General features: G+C 44.2%; 1 protein-coding gene across 2 annotated transcripts; it reads left to right on the top strand.

Moving 5' to 3' along the window:
- The first annotated feature begins 1,616 nt into the window (after window positions 1–1,616).
- On the top strand, window positions 1,617–20,707 carry NSMCE4A (NSE4 homolog A, SMC5-SMC6 complex component). Of its 2 annotated transcripts, none has more exons than XM_063670361.1 (11): window positions 1,617–3,495; window positions 4,295–4,372; window positions 6,501–6,631; window positions 9,752–9,903; window positions 12,163–12,262; window positions 14,465–14,555; window positions 16,362–16,396; window positions 17,398–17,446; window positions 18,209–18,303; window positions 18,394–18,480; window positions 20,539–20,707. In XM_063670361.1, exons 1-10 carry the CDS (start codon window positions 2,811–2,813, stop codon window positions 18,466–18,468), a joined length of 1,491 nt encoding a protein of 496 aa, XP_063526431.1. In that variant the 5' UTR covers window positions 1,617–2,810; the 3' UTR covers window positions 18,469–18,480; window positions 20,539–20,707. The 2 variants fall into 2 exon arrangements, with proteins under 2 accessions (XP_063526431.1, XP_054359474.2); XM_054503499.2 differs by having other exon boundaries at window positions 16,302–16,396.
- The last annotated feature ends 136 nt before the right edge of the window (window positions 20,708–20,843 follow it).

The raw sequence follows: 20,843 nt of genomic DNA, 5'->3' as shown, positions 1-20,843 counted from the left end.
CTGGTGCAGGATCCACTGGGTGAAGACAGCTGGGCTCCTGAGTCTAGCGGGGACTTGGAGAACCTTTATCTCTATCTAAGGGATTGTGAATACACCAATTGGCACTCTGTTTCTAGCTCAAGCTTTGTAAATGCACCAATCAGCACTCTGTGTCTAGCTCAAGGTTTGTAAATGCACCAATCTGCGCTCTGTGTCTAGCTGATCTGGTGGGGACTTGGCGAACCTTTATGTCTAGCTAAGGAATTGTAAATACACCAATCCACACTCTGTATCTACCACAAGGTTTGTAAATGCACCAATCAGCACTCTGTGTCTAGCTCAGGGTTTATAAATACACCAATCAGCACTCTGTATCTAGCTAATATAGTGGGGAGGTGGAGAACTTTTGTGTATAGCTCAGGGATTGTAAACACACCAATCAGCACCCTGTCAAAACGGACCAATCAGCCCTCTGTAAAACAGACCAATCGGCTCTCTGTAAAATTGACCAATCAGCAAGATGTGGGTGGGGCCAGATAAGAGAATAAAAGCAGGCTGCCCTAGCCAGCAGTAATAACCCACTCAACTCACTTTCCACGTGGTTCTTTTGCTCTTTGCAATAAATCTTGCTGCTGCTCACTCTTTGGGTTTGCACTGTCTTTGTTAGCTGTAACACTCACCACGAAGGTGTACAGCTTCACTTCTGAGGCCAGCAAGACTACAAACCCACCAGGAGGAATGAACAACTACAGACACGCCACATTAAGAGCTGTAACACTCACCGTGAAGGTCTGCAGCTTCACTCCTGAGCCAGTGAGACCACGAACCCACCAGAAGGAAAAAACTCCGAACACATCCGACCATCAAAAGGAACAAACTCCGGACACATCACCTTTAAGAACTGTAACACTCAACTGTGAGGGTCTGAGGCTTCGTTCTTGAAGTCAGTGAGACCAAGAACCCACCAATTCTGGACACACGTTCACCTGGAAGGACGCTAAGTATTCCATTACAGAACACTGAGCTACAAGCAACAACTATGAAACAATAACCTGGTTTAAACCATGATTTATGGCTTACTTTACAGGGAGTTTGGAGGCATGTGGTTGATTCAGCAATTCAGCCATGTCCATCTTTGCTCTCCCGTGTCCCCAGCACTCTAGTCTTTCCTCATGCTTGTCACCTCGTGAGTACCAGATGTTGCCAATATGGCAGGCTCCACATTTTTTCTTTCAGACGTCGTTTCGTTCTTGTCACCCAGGCTGGAGTGCAATGGCACGATCTCGGCTCACTGCAACCTCCGCCTCCAAGCTTCAAGCAGTTCTCTTGTCTCAGCCTCCTGATTATCTGGGATTACAGATACGCACCATCATGCCCGCTAATTGGCAGGCTCCACATTTCTTATGCCAGCCATCTCAAAGGGGGTAGGGGGTCAAGGGTTTTCTTTTCAGGAGAGTTTGTATTCCATCGGGTTGGGAAACCCTTTCACATCTCACGGACCCAGGTTGCATCACATGACCCTAGACCAGTCACTGGGGAAGGGGAATGAGATTACCATGACCTGGTTGGAGTGATCATGTTTCATCTAAGGAAGCAGGCACACTACATGTCCCCTTTACGAAATACAGATAAGCAGGGATGGGTGAGATAGTAGCTGTTGGACAGCAATGAACAGTGCCTAACTCAAGTTTAGTAGACACAATGCACAAAATGGAATATTTGTAGGTTGTGTAGTAACCCAACTTATAATATTGTTCCTTTGAGAAAATGTGTTCTTAGCACCAAAGAGAACTTTTGGGAAACAATACTTGAATATAATCCAAAATGCATGGAGTGAAATTCACACATTTATCTTTCAAAGTATACTTAACATAATTCCATCTTTCTTGGGCCCTTCAGGAGGTATTCTTAGAATCTTCTAGGTTGAGAATCAGAATCAGGCTGTGCCTGGTGGCTCATGCCTGTAATCCCAGCACTTAGGGAGGCTGAGGTGGGCGGATCACTTGAGGTCAGGAGATGGGGTTGCAGTGAGCCAAGATAGTGCCACTGCATTCCAGCCTGGGTAACAGAGCAAGGTCTTAAAAAAAAAAAAAAGAATCAAATGTGAACATAGACTGTCATTAAAATCAACCTAACAATCCCATAGGCTGTTTACTTTTTTTTTAATAAACTTAGAAATTATCATTTCTAGTCTTAAGGTTGAAACTTACCTTTGTTTTATCTGAGTTCCTTCCTCAGGAAAGGACCCCCAGGGCCTCTCAACAAGTATCAAAAAACTGAAACTCACCATATCACCGCATTCCAGACAATGAGATGCCAAGCCCCTCATGCATCCCCATAGCTTCTTTCCCCCTCCCGAGTTCCTCTTTTCCCACACATTGTTAACATTGCTTCCCTGCAACTGTATAAACCCTTAATCTTAGTTGGTCAGGGCAATGGATTTGAGACTGAGCTCCCATCTCCCTGAGTGCAGCACCCTACTAAAGCCTTCCTTGGTAATAATGGTTGTCTCAGTGATTTGTTTTCTGTGAGGGGGCAGCAGGTCCTAGAACAAAACCCTGGTGCTCTGGTGACATTCTGTTGTAGATATTTAGAAGGATGGTTAACAGAGTTTACCTGTTAATTTGTTCTGCTGTCCTCACAAAAAGTGGTATTGCCAGCTGCACATAAATATTTGATTCATCCACCCGCCCCCCTTCCCCACCACCCCTCCCGCCGACCCCAGCCATGATGGCACAGGGAAACTGAGGTCACAGGTAAACAGCAGACCGCGTCTGGACTCCACATCCCGCGCTCATCCTGCTCCACGGCAGGAAGCTCGTTCAACACACATGCACTGCGTGCCCATGTGGGTGCCAGGCTGCGGCTGTGTCCTGTGCAGGCAAAGGGACCTAGGGAAGATGCAGGTCCAGTGGGGTGGGAAAGTAGGGGCAGAAAACCAAGATTCTCACAGCCCTGCAGTGTGGAGTAAGAGAGAGCTCATTACACCTCTTGTCAAGGGAACAAAGGATCCCCGCCAGGCCCCTCTTGTGCACCCAGCGCTCCCCCCAGGCGCCTTGGAGACCCGGCCGGGCCCGTCGCCGGCCTCCAGCCACAGGCGTCGCTGTGCGCTCGCGCGGGCCCGGGAGCCGCGTTCCGCCGGGAGCAGGCGCTGGCGTAGAGCAGGGGTTTCAGTTTCTGGCGCGAACTTCCGCCGTACCGAAGTTGCACGGCGAATTGGCACTATGTCTGGGGACGGCAGCGGCCGCGGGCCCGAGGGCCGGGGCCGGGGCCGCGACCCGCATCGGGATCGCACCCGCTCCCGCTCCCGCTCGCGGTCCCCTTTGTCGCCCAGGTCCCGCCGCGGCTCTGCGCGGGAGCGCAGAGAGGCCCCAGAGCGCCCGAGCCTGGAGGACACAGAGCCGTCGGATTCCGGGGACGAGATGATGGACCCGGCCAGCTTGGAGGCGGAGGCCGACCAAGGCCTGTGCCGCCAGATCCGCCATCAGTACCGGGCGCTCATCAACTCCGTCCAACGTAAGGCGGCGCCTCCGGGCGGCGCGGGCCGGGCCGGGCCGCCGTCCCCGCCCTGCGCCGGGCGCGGGGGGAGGGCACCGGAGGCAGGTGCCGGGCGCAGGCCCAGCGCGGCATTAGTAGAGACGCGCCGGGTGCCAGCCCCTCGCCGCGCGCCGCACCTTAAATTGTTGACAAAGTGCTCCCACTTTGTGGCTGGAGCCGTGCGACCTTGGCGCGGGTCCCCGAGTGGCGGGCTGGAAAACCTGGAGGCCAGAGCCGTTCGCGGACTCGCCCGAGCCCAGCCAGCCAGTGGGGAGAGGCAGGACGCGGACTCCGCGTGCTTTGATTGCGCCCGGCAGTCCTCGGCGTGGGCTCCCGGCCTCGCAGCGGCAGCTGCAGCTGCAGCGGCACGCGAGAGCTGTCAAATGCACGTTCTCGGACCCCACCCGGACCCACGGAATCCGAATCTCTGGGTGGGTCCGCGCAACTGTGGAGTGGCCCTCCGGGTGATGGTGTGTGTTGCTTGCAAAGTTTGAGAACCACTCGGTTATGGAGCACTAAGAGGCTGCAGCCGGAGTCCAGCCCTTCGCGTTAAGGTTACAGGGAGCCAGGGTTTCCTTTTAAAATTCATGCTGCATAAAGGGTAGGGTGGCCTTTCTCCTTTTCCGGGCCATTTTGGTTAAAAAGATAAAGATATTCGAAGTAATTACTCAGAGCGCAGGGGCCGGGGCTTGGCTTTACTGTTGTAGGTGATAACCTTGTCAACTGCTTATTAGTGAATGCTGAGCAAGTTTCCCAAAGTTTGTATTTTTAAAAATAGAAAACCGTGAGGACATACTGAATGCCGGCGACAAATTAACAGAGGTCCTTGAAGAGGCTAACACTCTGTTTAATGAAGGTAATTTGTTATTTTATATGTTATTTCGTGTTTTATGATACTTTAATTAGTGTTATATAAGCGCCAAATTATTGACATAAAACAATTCCCACATTTGTAATAGTGCTTTCCCAGTTCGGGAACCGTTTCATTATAGCAATAATGCCATTTTTATTATGCACTTACCATATAATAAGGGCTTTACATGAAAATTTGGGGGTAGGTTCCGCAGTCTGTGTTAAGCCCCCAGTTGATTCTGTTGCCTGTTCAAGTTTGAGAACGTTATATGTGTTATCTTTTTTCTTTTTCTTGTGTTTACTGCCGTATCCCTAGTATACATTGGTTGAGTGGATGAATTACAGAACTGAGCTAGCCTCTGAAATACTGTTTCTTTTCCTGTCCCACTCTGTTTTGCCTTCCTCAGCTCCCTGCTATTGGTCTACCTCTTAAGTTTTGTCTTCCCTTCGCAGCCTGGACTCCCAGTCTCCTCACTGTTAGTCTTCCTTGACTTGACTCAATTATTCCCTTGATATTTACTGGGCATTTAGTCAGTTCTTTATCCCCACATCATTTCCCTCTAAGCTATTTCCAGTATTTAAAGCAATATTTTAGAGCAAAATTATTCACTCAGTGGAGCCCTAGGAGTTGCTCAGCAAACAACAGATGCTGGCATTCATGGATTTGATGGTCCCAGTTTGTAAAATAAATAAATAAATGAAAGGGGAAGGGAGTGGGGCAGGCAGGCACAGGATACTCATGGGAGATGAAGAAGGGGTCAACAAAAGGAAACAGTGGGGCTGAGGGGGTTGCTTAATCAGGCCCTGCAGGTAACAGAGAGTATGAAAAATAGTCTGGGAATACCTACACCTGCCGCCCAGGCTGGAGTGCAGTGGCATGATCTTGGCTGACTGCAACCTCTGCTCCCCAGGTTAAAGCGATTCTCCAGCTTCAGCCACCCGAGTAGCTGGAATTACAGGTGTGCACCACCATGCCCAGCTAATTTTTGATTGTTTAGTAGACACGGGGTTTCACCACGTTGCCCAGGCTGGTGTCAAACTTCGGAGCGCAAAGTGATCCGCCTGCCTCGGCTTCCCAAAGTGCAGGGATTGCAGGCATGAGCCGCTGTGCCCAGCCTGTTTCTCCATTAATTTAAATCTTTTTTTTCCATAGCTTTTCTTAAATCCCATGTCCTCTGTCAAGGCTTTTTTGAGCATCCATCCTCGGGTCATACCTGCTGCCTGTAGACTGTTCATTTGGGTGGCTTTGCTGGGGTTGCCTGTGAAGCCATACAGAGAGGCAAGAGCCTCCTAGTGCCAGCCTAGCACATGCCATGATTTTGGTTAGCAACTTCAGCAACTTACCTATTGCCGTTAGCAACTTACCTATTGCTTAGTAGCTTACTTATTGCTGTTCACAAACCACCATGCCAAGCACAGGGCCCTACATGTAGTGGGAATTTGATTTTTCTTACATGGGCACACATGATCATCGTGATTAGGATTGGGGGGGAAAAGTGAGTATTAGACATGACGGGTTTTGCTCAACTGGAGTTATTTAAGAGATTGTGATTCAGCTAATGGGAGGAGGAGAACTAGACAGAAAGCTGGCTTTTAGGAAGACTGGTCAGCTTTCATTAGAGATTTTGGTGAGTTGGGCACGGGAGAAAATTTGTTTTTGTTTTTGTTTTTTTTTTTTTTGAGATGGAGTCTTGCTCTGTCACCCAGGCTGGAGTGCAGTGACGCGATCTCGGCTCACTGCAAGCTCCGCCTCCCGGGTTCACGCCATTCTCCTGACTCAGCCTCCCAAGTAGCTGGGACTACAGGCACCTGCCACCATGCCCCGCTAATTTTTTGTATTTTTAGTACAGATGGGGTTTCACCGTGTTAGCCAGGATGGTCTCGATCTCCTGACCTCGTGATCCACCAGCCTTGGCCTCCCAAAGTGCTGGGATTACAGGCGTGAGCCACCGCATCTGGCCAGGAACACGTTTTAGAAGGAGACGTGTCAGTTGCCTATTGAGTTTTTTTTTTTTTTTTTTTTTTTTTTTTAGTCCAGTGGGAAATCCTGGTAAGTAGTTGGAAATGTAGGGAAAATATCTATGGATAATGTGTATTTTGTAATGTGAATATTTTCCTTCTTTTTTGAATAGTGTCCCGAGCAAGAGAAGCAGTCCTGGATGCCCACTTTCTTGTTTTGGCTTCAGATTTGGGCAAAGAGAAAGCAAAGCAGCTGCGCTCAGACCTGAGCTCCTTTGACATGTTAAGATATGTTGAAACTCTAGTAAGTTCAAAGCTACAGAGTCTGAATAAAAAATGTTCTGTTATATATTACATAATTATTTACTGTGCTCATATCCATATGCAGATGATTTTACTTCATTCTTCTTTTTTGGTCTGAGATTCCTCTATAGAGATCTTACCAAATTAAACAGATGAAAGTAGAGCCATGTGGTGGAATCTTGGGTGGGGGCTTGGAGTAAAAATCTCGTAGCATTCTGTCTTAAGATGCTGGGTGCTATGGTCATTTGCCAGTGGCCGTTTTTCCTCTGCTCACTGGTGTTCTAGATCATTCTCGGTGACCTGGGACCTTTGTCTTGGGCTGGACAGAAGCCCACTCTGCGATGGCAGAGCTCAGCTGGAATTGACTTAGGCCTGGCGAGAGGGCATGTTTTGGTCTGTCTTTGAGAATATTTCAAAACCATATGAATACGATTGGGTTTTGCTTTTTTTTTTTTTTTTCCTTTGAAATGGAGTCTCGCTCTGTCACCCAGGCTGGAGTGCAGTGGTGTGATCTCGGCTCACTGTAAGCTCTGCATCCTGGGTTCACGCCATTCTCCTGTCTTAGCCTCCCGAGTAGCTGGGACTACAGGCGCCTGCCACCACGCCCGGCTAATTTTTTGTATTTTTAGTAGAAATGGGGTTTCACCATGTTAGCCAGGATGGTCTGGATCTCCTGATCTCGTGATCTGCCTGCCTTGGCTTCCCAAAGTGCTGGGATTACAGGCATGAGCCACCTAGCCCAGCCAGGTTTTGCTTTTTTTGGTTTTATGTTTTATTCACCTTTCTTTGTCTCTTGACAAGTTTGAATAGTGGTTACCTGCAATTCTAAAACTGTTCCTTGATGAATTTACCAAAAAAGAAAAAGCACACAGAGACTGACCTTGTATCTCACTTTGTTGTCTTTTTAAAAAATTCTGTTCTGGCTGGGGGCAGTGGCTCACGCCTGTAATCCCAGCACTTTGGGAGGCTGAGGCGGGTGGATCACCTGAGGTCAGAAGTTTGAGACCAGCCTGGCCACCATGGTGAAAGCCCATCTCTACTAAAAATAGAAAAATTAGCTGAGTGTGGTGGCAGGTGCCTGTAATCCCAGCTACTCGGGAGGCTAAGGCAGGAGAATCCCTTGAGCCCAGGAGGCAGAAGTTGCAGTGAGCCGAGATCGTGCCACTGCACTCCAGCCTGGGTTACAGAGTGAGACTCCATCTCAAAATCAATCAATCCGTCTATCAATCTGAGCCAACCTCTGTCCTAGCACAGATAGCTGCACCTCAGTATGAACATTACATTTCTAACTGGATGTTTATGTTAAATGGTTATTAAAATAATTTAGTACTATGAGATCTGACCAGATAAAGTAATTTTTTTGTAAAGGCATGAGGCACAAGATTATTTCCAGTTTGTTTTTCAAACCTTTTCTTTTTTTTTTTTTAAACTTTTTTTTATTGTGAAACATAATGCACTTAGGAAAGTGTACTGTAATATACAGGTCAATAAAGTAACCATATATTGGTTATTTCTTTAAAAATTACTTTATCAGGTTAAGCTCTGTACTTTATTTTTTTATTTTTTGAGACAGAGTCTTGCTCTTGTTGCCCAGGCTGGAGTGTTGCCCAGGCTGGAGTGCAGTGGCATGATCTCAGCTCCCCGCAACCTCCACCTCCTGGGTTCAAGCGATTCTCCTGCCTCAGCCTCCCAAGAAGCTGGCATTACAGGCGCCTGCCCCCACGCCTGGCTAATTTTGGTATTTTTAGTAGAGATGGGGTTTCGCCATGTTGGCCAGGCTGGCCTCAAACTCCTGACCTCGTGATCCACCCGCCTGGACTTCCCAAAGTGCTGGGATTACAGGCATGAGCCACCATGCCCGGCCAAGCTCTGTACTTTAAATAACATATCAAAATAAATTCTGGAGGTCTTAAAGCATTAACTATAAAACCTTAAATTAATAGTTGTCCAGTCTCTGGGTGGAGAAGACTTTCGTATGTATAGCATCAAGTATAGACACCATAAGGAAAGACTGGTGGATCTCTCTGTCAGTTAAACAGACCAAAACTGCCACGTCTGCCTACAAGGGTGCAGTGGTAGTTCGGGTGGCAAGGGAATGGAGAAGAGCTGGCCATAGCGCTCTGACCAGGCTCTTGTAGCCTTTCTTTTCTTTAAAGTCTGATTGCCTTTAATAGGGTTAAAGCTCCCCAAGGGTTTTGTGATTATTGTTTATATATGATATTGCCATCGTAATTGGATAACTTCTAGGCATTTTACAGTATAATGTAATAAAAATGTACTTTCATAAAAGTAAATTCAATATAACACATTTTCTGTAAGACAGTTTGAGATGAGAGAATTATTTGACTTCCGCCAACTCTTCCCAGGAAGGCAATTTTAAGATGAGCCATTCTCTCAGTGATGCCGGGCCACTGCTCTCTGGATATACTGAGATACAAGCTGAATAGAGATTTGTAGGAGGTTGGCAAAAAATTAAAATCTGAAAACCAGCTGAACTTCCTTGTGCTGTCTTGAAGCTTTTGATTTGGGATTTAATTTTATATTTATATGTTAATGCAGCTTTACTAATACATGAACGATTGGTGATACAAAAATTCCCAGGGGGCTGAGTTCTGGCGTACCTAAATCCCTTTGGCTGCCAGTGGGCTAGAGCAGGGTTTCTGAGCACTGGCACTATTGATTGGCATTTTGAGCTGGGCATGTCTTTGTTTTGGGGGCCGTTACTGTGCATTATATGATATTTAACAGCCTCTATGGCCTCTACCCAGGATATGCCAGCAGCATATCAGTTGTGACACCCACAGATGTCTCCAGGTATTGCCAGAAGACCCCTGTGGGCAAGTATACCCAGGTTGAGAACCACTGGTCTAAATCATTTCACTTTCTCACCCAAAGGTTTTAAGTACATTGAGGAATGTTTTCTGCCAAGAAGAAGGTAGCTTTGAAAGTAGGACTTTAACTGTAAAGTTATCTTTACAGTAAGAAATTTAGCCAGCACGTTAAGACACTGAAAGCCGGCTTTGCGTCTGGCCTCTTAAAGGTTGAGTGATGCAGATTATTGGATGTGGAAAATGATTGCGTGTGGCTTAACTGGGTTTTTTGTTTTCCATCATTTTTGTAGCTCACACATATGGGTGTAAATCCGCTAGAAGCTGAAGAACTCATCCGTGATGAAGATAGTCCTGATTTTGAATTCATAGTCTATGACTCCTGGAAAATATCAGGCAAAACAGCAGAAAACACCTTTAATAAAACCCATACATTCCACTTTCTGTAAGATTATTTTAAAAATCCAACAGACCAGCTATTTGTGAACCTTAAATTGCTTTTTCTTGTAGGGACAAAAATTATTTGGTATTGTAGAGGTGACAGTCATGATGCCATTGTTTGGAGACTTTTGAAACTTTGGTATAAAAGTTCATAAACACTAGGCCGGGCGTGGTGGCTCACGCCTGTAATCCTAGCACTTTGGTGGATGTAGGTAGATCATCTGAGCTCAGGAATTCAAGATCAGCCTGGGCAACATGGCGAGAACCCATCTCTACCAAAAATACAAAAAATTAGCCCACTGTGGTGGCCCATGCCTGTGGTCTTGGCTACTTGGGAGGCTGAGGTGGGAGGATCACTTGAACCTGGGAGGCAGAGATTGCAGTGAGCTGAGATTGCGCCATTGCACTCCAGCCTGGGTGACAGAGTGAGACCCTGTCTCAAAAAAAAAAGTCCGTAAACTCTAGATGTGGATGGAACCTTAAAGGATCTCTCATTCTGCTTTAGCAGAAAAGGCCAGAACCTCTTTACCAGTGCTCTCTCCTGGCTCTGCTTCTAGCTCATGAGACTCTGGGTTTATCATCTTTAAAATCCTTATCGTATAGGAGGATGATACCTCCTACTGAGGGTATCTTACAAGTCTCCCAATGTCTAAATTGACATTTATTATAATACCCGGTTAGATGACCACTGACTTGTATTTGAAGATTACTTGTCACTGCCACATAAACTGCCCAGTTCATTTTTTAGATAGAACTCTGATTTAAAAAAAAAGATTTCTTCATATTTGAATGAAGTTGGCTTCTGTCTTAACTTCCTGGCATGGTCCTATGGAGAATTAAGAACAGCTCTTACTGGCTCTTCTCTAAGAGGACCTTCAAGTATATTGGTTTTGTTGCCCAATAGATACTTTAGGGTAGCCATCTGAGTTGTTCAGTCCTTCTTTAAGTGGTATAGCTCCTGGGCATTTGTCTTTTCTAATTTGTCTTTCTAAAAACCATTGAGATTGGTAGTAGCTCGGGTAGAAAGCCTTGGAAATGCCAATGTAGTAGTGTGGTGTGGGGTCTGGCATCTATTTTTAATAAGACTTAAGGTAACTCACGTGCCCAGAGCCATTTGTATATGTTCTATTTAATAGGATATAGACCAAACTTCTTCATCTTAGGATAAAGTCTAAACCTTTGTTTTTTGCTATTGTACTAAACTCATAAATCTTAGGTTATAAAGATAAAGCCTTAAACTTTATCTCATCATCCAGCCAAATTTCCAGACACAATGAAGTACTTAAAACTCTGTGTCTTTGTACTTGCTGTTCTCTTGGCCTCCAATTCCTTTTCATCTTTTCCATTCGGTAAAGTTTGTTTATCCCACAGGCCCCATCTTGGAAGCCTCCAACAAATTCTCCAGACAGAGGTGTTAGCAGTGTAGGATCAGATTTCTCAACCACGTCACTCCCATGTCTGTGTAGATATCTCTGCCCAAGTGTTCTCATAGCACTTGAGAAGTACTCTCTAAGCACCCAGGATCTACCATGTTACTTTTTTTAATTTGATTAATTTCTTTTTTGATACTGCTCCTTGTGGAGCAGGAGTGTGCCCAGAGTAGCCCACCATGTTATATTGAAATGGATCTGTGTGCATAATGCAGCTGTCCATCTACATCGTATACTTTTGTCTCCTCAAGTGTAGGGACCACATGAGCCTTATTCTTGGGGCTTTGATCTCTACGTGATGCAGACTTACATCTATTACCGTAGCCCAAGTCTGCATGAGGGCAGAATCCAGAAGGAAAAGGAATCCCATGGCTGTGACTTGCCCTGTTATCCTAAGACAGATGTGTTCTGTAGTCCTGGGCTGGGAGCCTCTGCCTTGGCCTCCCCAGATCAAAGGCTTCTGACCCCACTGGAGCTTCCCCACATACATGTTCATCCTTCCCCTGCTCTTAGAAGTTGGCTTTGCAAAACAATAGGTTGGGTGGTAGGAAGATGTCACAGGCGTATTCACTGGCCTGCTGTACAGGGCAGTATGAAGGTGTCTGAGGAGGTATCTGGGGTTGAGTAAAGCTCCTAGGAGTTCTTTTAGAAATACAAAGAAGGCAGAAAGCCTGTCACAAACCTTACCAAGAGTCTTAGTCTGATGTCAGCTTGTATATCACTGATGTCTGGTCTGAATTTGACTATACCATGCAAACTACTTTTAGTTAGTAAAATTAGTTTGTTCAACAAATAACAGGCAAAAACATAAATGAAAGCATGTTTTTCATTAGGTTGGGTTCAATATACGGAGAGTGCCCTGTGCCAAAGCCACGAGTTGATCGTCCAAGAAAAGTTCCTGTGATACAAGAGGAGAGGGCAATGCCTGCCCAGGTTTGTTTTAAAATGTTGCTTTTTAAAAAACACCTAAAAAGTTAAAATAGCTGTTAAAATAATGTGCATGCAATTTGGCCATTTTTTCTAAGCTTGCAGGTCTGGAGCCAGGTTTTGTCACTTAAATAATCATTTTATTTAAGCCTTTAAGCATTTTATTGGATTGGCTGCTTGTCTTTGTTTTAACTCATTTCTCTAGTTTTGATCAGTTCTCCAAAGCCAGGGTCAACCTCAGCACTGTCAACATTTAGGGCTAGATAATTGTTGGTTTGGGGAGCTGTCCTGTGCATTGTAGGATGTTTAGCAGCATCCCCAGCCTCTACCTGTTATATGCTAATAGCCCACCCCCACCCCTGAGTTGTGACAACCAAAAATGTCTACATATGACAACAAATATCCCCTGGGGAGGTAGGGGGAAAGTCACACCTACTCGAGAACCACTGTTTCTAAACTGCCCTTTTGTATTTTGCTATTTTATGTTCAACCTGAAAATGGTTAATTTGGTAATGTTACTCTTCTATTAAGAAATTGATATGAAAATGTTACTGAGGCCAGGCACAGTGGTTTACGCCTGTAATCCCAGCACTTTGGGAGGCCGAGGAAGGCAGATCACAGGGTCAGGAGTTCGAGACCAGCCTGGCCAATATGGTAAAACCCCGTCTCTACTAAAAATACAGAAATTAGCTAGGTGTGGTGGCAGGTGCCTGTAGTCCGGGCTACTCGGGAGGCTGAGGCAGGAGAATCAGGAACTTAGGAGGCAGAGGTTGCACTGAGCCGAGATCATGCCACTGCACTCCAGCCTGGGCGACAGAGTGAGAGTCCGTCTCAAAAAAAAAAAAAAAAGGTTGCCCGAGTGTGGTGGCTTACGCCTGTAATCCCAGCGCTTTGGGAGGCCAAGGCGGGCAGATCCATCTGAGGTCAGGAGTTGGAAACCAGCCTGGCCAACATGGTGAAACCCTGTCTCTACTAAAAAGTACAAAAAATTAGCCAGATGTGGTGGTGGGCGCCTCTAATCCCAGCTACTCGGGAGGCTGTGGCAGGAGATTGCTTGAACCCGGGAAGCGGAGGTTGCAGTGAGCCGAGATGGTACCACTGCACTCCAGCCTGGGGCACAGAGCAAGACTCTATCTCAAAAAAAAAAAAGTTACAGAAACCAGAAAATCTGTATTTTTTTAAACCATAAATTTTTTTTTTTTTGAGTCTTGCCCTATCACCCGGGCTGGAGTGCAGTGGTGTGATCTTGGCTCACAGCAACCTCCGCCTCCTGGGTTCAAGCCATTCTCCTGCCTCAGCCTCCCAAGTAGCTGGGATTACCGGCATGCACCACCATGCCCGGCTAATTTTTGTGTTTTTTAATAGAGACGGTTTCACCATATTGGCCAGGCTCATCTCGAACTCCTGACCTTGTGATCCACCTGCCTCAGCCTCCCACAGTGCAGGGATTACAGGCGTGAGCCACCGTGCCTGGCCTAAACCATACATTTTAAGATGGGGATATAAACTGCTAGCAGTCCCCAACAGAAGACATTTAGGCCAGGCACAGTGGCTCATGCCTGTAATCTAGGTGCTTTGGGAGGCTGAGGCAGGAGGATCACTTGAGGCCAGAAGTTTGAGGCCACCCTGAGCAACATAGCAAGACCTAGTATCTTTTTTTTTTTTGAGACGGACTCTCGCTCTGTCGCCCAGGCTGGAGTGCAGTGGTGCGATCTCAGGCTCCGCCTCCCGGGTTCATGCCATTCTCCTGCCTCAGCCTCCTGAGTAGCTGGGAGTACAGGCGCCTGTCACCATGCCTGGCTAAGTTTTTGTATTTTTAGTAGAGACAGGGTTTCACCATGTTAGCCAGGATGGTCAGCAAGACCCCATATCTAAAAAAATTTTTTTTAATTAGCCAGGTGTCTTAGACAAGGTAGAATGAATTAAAAAAAAAAAAAATTAGCCAGGTGTAGTGGTGCACGCTTCTAGTCCCAGCTACTCAAGAAGCTGAGGTGACAGGATCTCTTGAGCACAGGAGTCTGAGGTTATAGTGAGCCGAGATCATGGAACTGCACTCTAGCCTGGGTGGCAAAGCAAGACCCTGTCTCAAAAAAAAAAAAAGAGTTTGGGTGTGCAAGAGAGAAGAAAAGGAGTTTGGGTGTACAAGAGAGAAGGAAACTTTAATAGGCCAGTAAGTAGGTCTGTCAGCTTGATAATGACTTTTTTCAGTTAAGAAGAATGGAAGAATCTCATCAAGAAGCAACAGAGAAAGAAGTAGAAAGAATCTTGGGATTGTTGCAGACATATTTTCGAGAAGATCGTAAGTGTAACACCATTCAAAGTGGAGCAATTTGTATTTATCTGTTCAGTGAGGTTACTTGTATTTAAAAGGCAATTTCAGCTGTATGTAATGTTTGAATAAATACATGTGCATTTTATGAGGATTCTTCTCCCCTTTAGAAATTTCATGTGAAAACTTTGAAGTTAACATTTTTATTTTTATCTTTAAAAGATGGGGATTTTTTTTGTTACAAAATGAAATATGCCATTCAAGTGAGAAATGTCAAAAGTACCTGTTCCACCTCCCCTCATTGTAAAATGTAATGTGTATATTTTCAGATTATTTTATCAGTTTTATACACACCTACCTAAATAGTTGGTTTTGACCGGGCGTGGTGGCTCACACCTGTAATCCCAGCACTTTGGGAGGCTGAGGCGGGCGGATCACCTGAGGTCGGGAGTTCGATACCCGCCTGACCAACATGGAGAAACCTCATCTCTACTAAAAAATACAAAATTAACTGGGTGTGGTAGTGCATGCCTGTAATCCCAGCTACTTGGGAGTCTGAGGCAGGAGAATCGCTTGAACCTGGGAGGCAGAGGTTGCGGTGAGCCGAGATCATGCCATTGCACTCTAGCCTGGGCAACAAGAGCGAAACTCCGTCTCAAAAAAAAAAAAAGTTTGTTTTTGTTTTTCTTTTTTTCCAAGCTAATCATAATACGCACATTCTTCTGCTATGTGACTTTTCCATGTGGACATTCTTCCATATTTCATATAGATCTCCCTTGTTTTGTTCACTGATTCCCATTATATGGCTGTACTGTAAATATATTTAACAGATCCTCCATTAATGGATGATTAAGTTCCTTTTTTTTTTTTTTTTTTTTTTTTTGAGACAGAGTCTCGCTCTGTCACCCAGGCTGGAGTGCAGTGGCGCAATCTTGGCTCACTGCAACCTCCGCCTCCTGGGTTCAAGCCATTCTCCTGCCTCAGCCTCCCAAGTAGCTGGGACTACAGGCACCTGCCACCACGCCTGGCTAATTTTTTTGTATTTTTAGTAGAGCCTGGGTTTCACCATGTTAGCCAGGATGGTCTTGATCTCCTGACCTTGTGATCCACCCGCCTCGGCCTCTCAAAGTGCTGGGATTACAGGCGTGAGCCACTGCGCCTGGCCAAGTTCCTTTTTTTTTTTTTTTTTTCTGAGACAGAGTCTCACTCTTTTCGCCCAGGCTGGAATGCAGTGGCACCATCTCAATTCACTGCAACCTCCACCTCCTGGATTCAAGCAATTCTCCTGCCTCAGCCTCCTGAATAGCTGGGATTACAGGCGCACGCCACATCTGGCTAATTTTTTTTCTGTATTTTTAGTAGAGACACGGTTTCGCCATGTTGGCCAAGCTAGTCTTGAACCCCTGACCTCAGGTGATCTGCCAGCATCGGCCTCCCAAAGTGCTGGAATTACAGGCGTGAGTGCCATGCCCAGCTGGATGATTAAGTTCTTTATAGCATTTTACTCTTGTATAAATTGCTGAAGTAAAAAATCTTAGTATGTAATTTTGTGCACTTACACTTGTATTTCTGTAGCACAGCTTCTTAGAGGTGGTTCCAGGTCAGTGGGCATACGTTTTTAGTAGAGATGCCAAATTGGCCTCCAGAAGGGTTGGATTGATTTGCACTCCTGCAGCAGGATGAGTACAAATCCTTTCTTTGTCTCTGGCTAATGCTAGAGTGTACTGATATTAATGATAAGCAAAAATCAAATTTTTTTTCTCTTTTTGTCTATAGCTGATACCCCAATGTCCTTCTTTGACTTTGTGGTTGATCCTCATTCTTTCCCCCGTACAGTGGAAAACATCTTTCATGTTTCCTTCATTATACGGGTAAGATTAAAGATTATTTTTCTAATTGCTTTTATATGCTTTTAAAAGGATACATAAGAAAAGCTGTAGAAGGGAGCTGGCAAAGGTATCTGTATACACTAGCCAGTATATGTTTCAGACGCATTGTAGCAAAACATTAATTGGCATAATAGGTAGAAGAAGCTAGCTAAAATTGTATGTGCTTGCTTTTATGTTTTAGACATTACTTAGAGAAAGAATTGGAAAAATATGAATATGGAACTTTAGATTAGATAATAGTATGGTATAAATGTTAAATTTCCTGAATTTGATAGTTGTCATGTTGTATAATATCCTTGTTCTCAAGAAATACACACTGAAAGATTAGGGAAAAGAAGCAGGCCGCCTATCATTCTCACTTCATTCATAAATAATAACATGTAGAGTGATAAACATGGTAACTAACACTTTAATGACTGATGAATATGGGTAAAGGATATATGCCATGTGTTTATAGTAGTCTTACAGCCCTTTAAGCCTGAAATTATTTCAAAGTTGGTTTTAAAATATGTACCATGGAAATTTGCTTTAGACTATCTTTAATCTTACTTCAGGTTGCATTCCCACATGTAAGATGAATTTGATTTTAACCTTAGAGAAAAGCTTATGTCTACCAGCGTATTTTCTCAGAAATAATAACAAAGGCATATTTTGCCAGTGGTCACAGTGACAGAATTATGCAGAATAAAATGTGGAGTATTCCAAAATACGTATAAATCAGTTAAAGAGACAAGATGAGTTTCACTTAAGAGATTCTCAGGATGGAGGCTGTGTCTGGGTGAAAGAGCTGATTAGTAACCCAAAGATACCCTGTGTAAACAAAAGATACTAGGGAAGTCTTACCTATATCATCACCTTATTATTGCTATGGTGTAATTTGATTTTCTGAGATACTGAATTTTCTGAGTAATTTTTTCCATCTAGTGATTATAGGTTTGAGTCTTAAATGTTTGTCTTCTCCTAAAATCATGTTTTCGTTTTAGGATGGTTTTGCAAGAATAAGACTTGACCAAGACCGACTGCCAATAATAGGTAAATGATATTATGTTTGGAAAAATTAGTTTTAGAGAAAATATATTTGTTAGTAGAATTTAAGTATTTTACTAAATGTAAATGAATTTTCAATGTAGATTAACTTTTACAATATTGTATCTTCCTCAACTACCTGAATATACTGAAAACATGGCCAGCGTCTACAATTTTGATGGATTCATCTATATCATTGATTAAACATCTGCTGTAAATATTAACAAAGAAATGATATAATTTCCCTCAGATCTTAATTTAGAAAGTTGGTGATTGCAGTCATTTTTGTAGTATCCCTCTTTCTAATCACGTTTTGTCAAATGCCAGCACCTTCTTTTCTCCTTGAGGTTCTATGAATCTTTCATTCTTCCCTGAATAATTTCACAGTCTCCATTACTCATGTCGTCCTAAGGTCTCCTGTGGAGAGTGAATATTTCCATCGCACTTACTTGCTACTTTCAATGTTCTCAATGTCCTATTGGACTCACTAGGGCTTAGCTCTGTGGTTGACACATAGATATGCAGATTTTCAAATGTCTGGAATGTGTTACTCTACTACATGTTTTTTGAAATGGAAACAGATGGGATGACTGGCTACTGTAATAATACTACAGCAGCTCCATAATGCATGAAATCCTAAAAAGTATGTAATATTATAAGTATCTTTTCAATACAGGTTTCATTGCTATTATTCATCAGCTTCCGTTTAGATTACCTGTTCCGATTTAATAACCTTTGATAAATTTGAAAAATTTGTCTTTCAAACAGAGCCTGTTAGTATTAATGAAGAAAATGAGGGATTTGAACATAACACACAAGTTAGAAATCAAGGAATTATAGCTTTGAGTTACCGTGACTGGGAGGTAAAGCTCTGCCTGTTGCCCCTGCATAGTTCTGACTCTGCCTTCACTTGCAGTAAACCCAATACCTAAATGTTCATTATTGTCTGCCAGGAGATTGTGAAGACCTTTGAGATTTCAGAGCCTGTGATTACTCCAAGTCAGAGGCAGCAGAAGCTAAGTGCTTGATGCTAGCTGAAGGTAACCTTTTCAATGAGATGGCTACACAGTTCTATTAAAGTTCATTTGGCAATCCAAAGTATCCTTTTTCCCCATTCCAGTGAAATCTGGATTTTTGCCTCCCTGTAGTGCCCCATTCTTAGAACTGTGTGTAACAGGTGAGAAAGGCATAGTGGTTCTGTGTTCCTTTCTCTGGATTGATTAAATTTGTGCTGTTAAGATTTGCAGCTGAGGCCAGGCGTGGTGGCTCACGCCTGTAATCCCAGCACTTTGGGAGGCCGAGGCAGGCGGATCACGAGGTCAGGAGTTTGAGACCAGCCTGACCAACATGGTGAAACCCCATCTCTACTAAAAATACAAAAATTAGCTGGCGTGGTGGCACACACCTGCAATCCCAGCTACTCAGGAGGCTGAGGCAGGAGAATCGCTTGAACCCGGGAGGCGGAGGTGGCAGTGGCCGAGATCGTGCCACTGCACTCCAGCCTGAGAGACAGAGCAAGACTCCGTCTCAAAAAAAAAAAAAAAAAAAAAAAGACTTGCAGCTGAAAGAAGCAGTACAGGATTGTTCTTGGTTTGGTGGGTTTTGTTTTTGTTTTTAATAAAAAATAGGGAAGGGGTCTCACTATGTTGCCCAGGCTGGTCTCAAACTCCTGGGCTCAAGGGATGCTCCCATCTCAGCTTCCCAAAGTGCTGGGATTATAGGTATGAGCCACCACACCCAGCTGCTGCTTTTCCCCCCAACAAACTGGTAAATTAGGTAGGTGAAATATTCAATCCTCTCATCCATGTTGTTGTTCACTGTCCCATTAGATTTGCTTAAAAGTACAAAGCAGAAAAGGAGGATTAGGATAGAATTACCTTAGAATAATGTTGGTAAATTGGCATTTCTAAAATTTGTATTAGGCTATGAAAGAATTCTTCATTTTTATGAAGGGTAACATTTCTAGAAAGAAATCTTAATAATGATCTGACATTTTGTAGTGCAGACAGTTGTGGGTGGGAATCAGAAGACCTAGATTCTATTGGCTATGCCCCTTACTTTATTTATTTATTTTTGCCCCTTACTTTAAAACCTTGGGCAAGTCACTTAATCTCACTCAACTTCTTTTTTTTTTTTTTGAGACAGTCTTGCTCTGTCACCCCCAGGCTAGAGTGCAGTGGCACGATCTCAGTTCACTGCAATCTCTGCCTCCCGGGTTCAAGCAGTTCTCCTGCTTCAGCCTCCTGAGTAGCTGGGATTACAGGCACCTGCCACAGTGACCGGCTAATTTTTCTATTTTTAATAGAGATGGGGTTTCACCATGTTGGTCAGGCTGGTCTTGAACTCCTGACCTCGTGATCCACCCGCCTCGGCCTCCCAAAGTGCTGGGATTACAGACGTGAGCCACCGTGCCTGGCCTCAACTTCATTTTTTTTTTAATCTATAAATACATCTATAAAATGGGAAGATTTTCAAGCTAGATCATTGCTAAGGATTTTTTTCTGGCTCAAATTTTCTGATTTTGAGCATTAAAATAAACTTTTTTGTACTTAATGTAAGCACTTAATATGTGCTTCAATTAATTGAAATACTTTTGTTCCAAGTTGTAAAAATATTTTAAATGAAAGAAGGGAATAGGCCGGGCGCGGTGGCTTACACCAGTAATCTCAGCACTTTGGGAGGGTGAGGCAGGCGGATCACGACGTCAGGAGATCGAGACCATCCTGGTTAACACCGTGAAACCCCGTCTCTACTAAAAAGTACAAAAAAATTAGCCAGGCGTGGTGGCGGGCACCTGTACTCCCAGCTACTCAGGAGGCTGAGGCAGGAGAATGGCGTGAAACTGGGAGGCGGAGCTTGCAGTGAGCCTGAGATCGTGCTACTGCACTCCAGCCTGGGTGACAGAGTGAGACTCTATCTCAAAAAAAAAAAAAAAGAAGAAGGGAATAAATATGGAATAAATATAAGATATATAATGTGGATTACCCTGGGCCCTACTCACTGAGGAGGGCTAATTGTTGGATTTCATTTATGTATATTATATGAACTTTTGGTTTATCATTTATAAACTGTTAACCAGCTATTCTTCCCCTTTTTAGGACTCAAATGGATAGTGAAGTCCAAAACGGAAAGCAGCATGTATTGTACATATTGTATGATTCAACATTTTTAAAGGCCGATTGTTTTTAGTAAAATGTAGCTTTTGATAGTTAATAAATTTGTCATGGTTGTCTTTGATTAAAGGAAACTCACCGCCATATTCACAAATAATTGTAGTTGCTCTTTATTTTCTAATTATTGGAGAGTGTCTCCTTTGTCTATTCCTGTCCCAGTGAAAGTTTTACTTAGGTTGTTAATGCCCTATGGACCACTATGATTCCTGTTACTTCTTTTTTGCCACAAA

Source organism: Pongo pygmaeus, chromosome 8 (genome assembly GCF_028885625.2).
Source record: "Pongo pygmaeus isolate AG05252 chromosome 8, NHGRI_mPonPyg2-v2.0_pri, whole genome shotgun sequence".
In the NCBI taxonomy this organism is placed as follows: Eukaryota; Metazoa; Chordata; class Mammalia; order Primates; family Hominidae; genus Pongo; species Pongo pygmaeus.
Note: the sequence above shows the minus strand (reverse complement) of the source record. Positions and strands in the feature narration are given on the sequence as shown.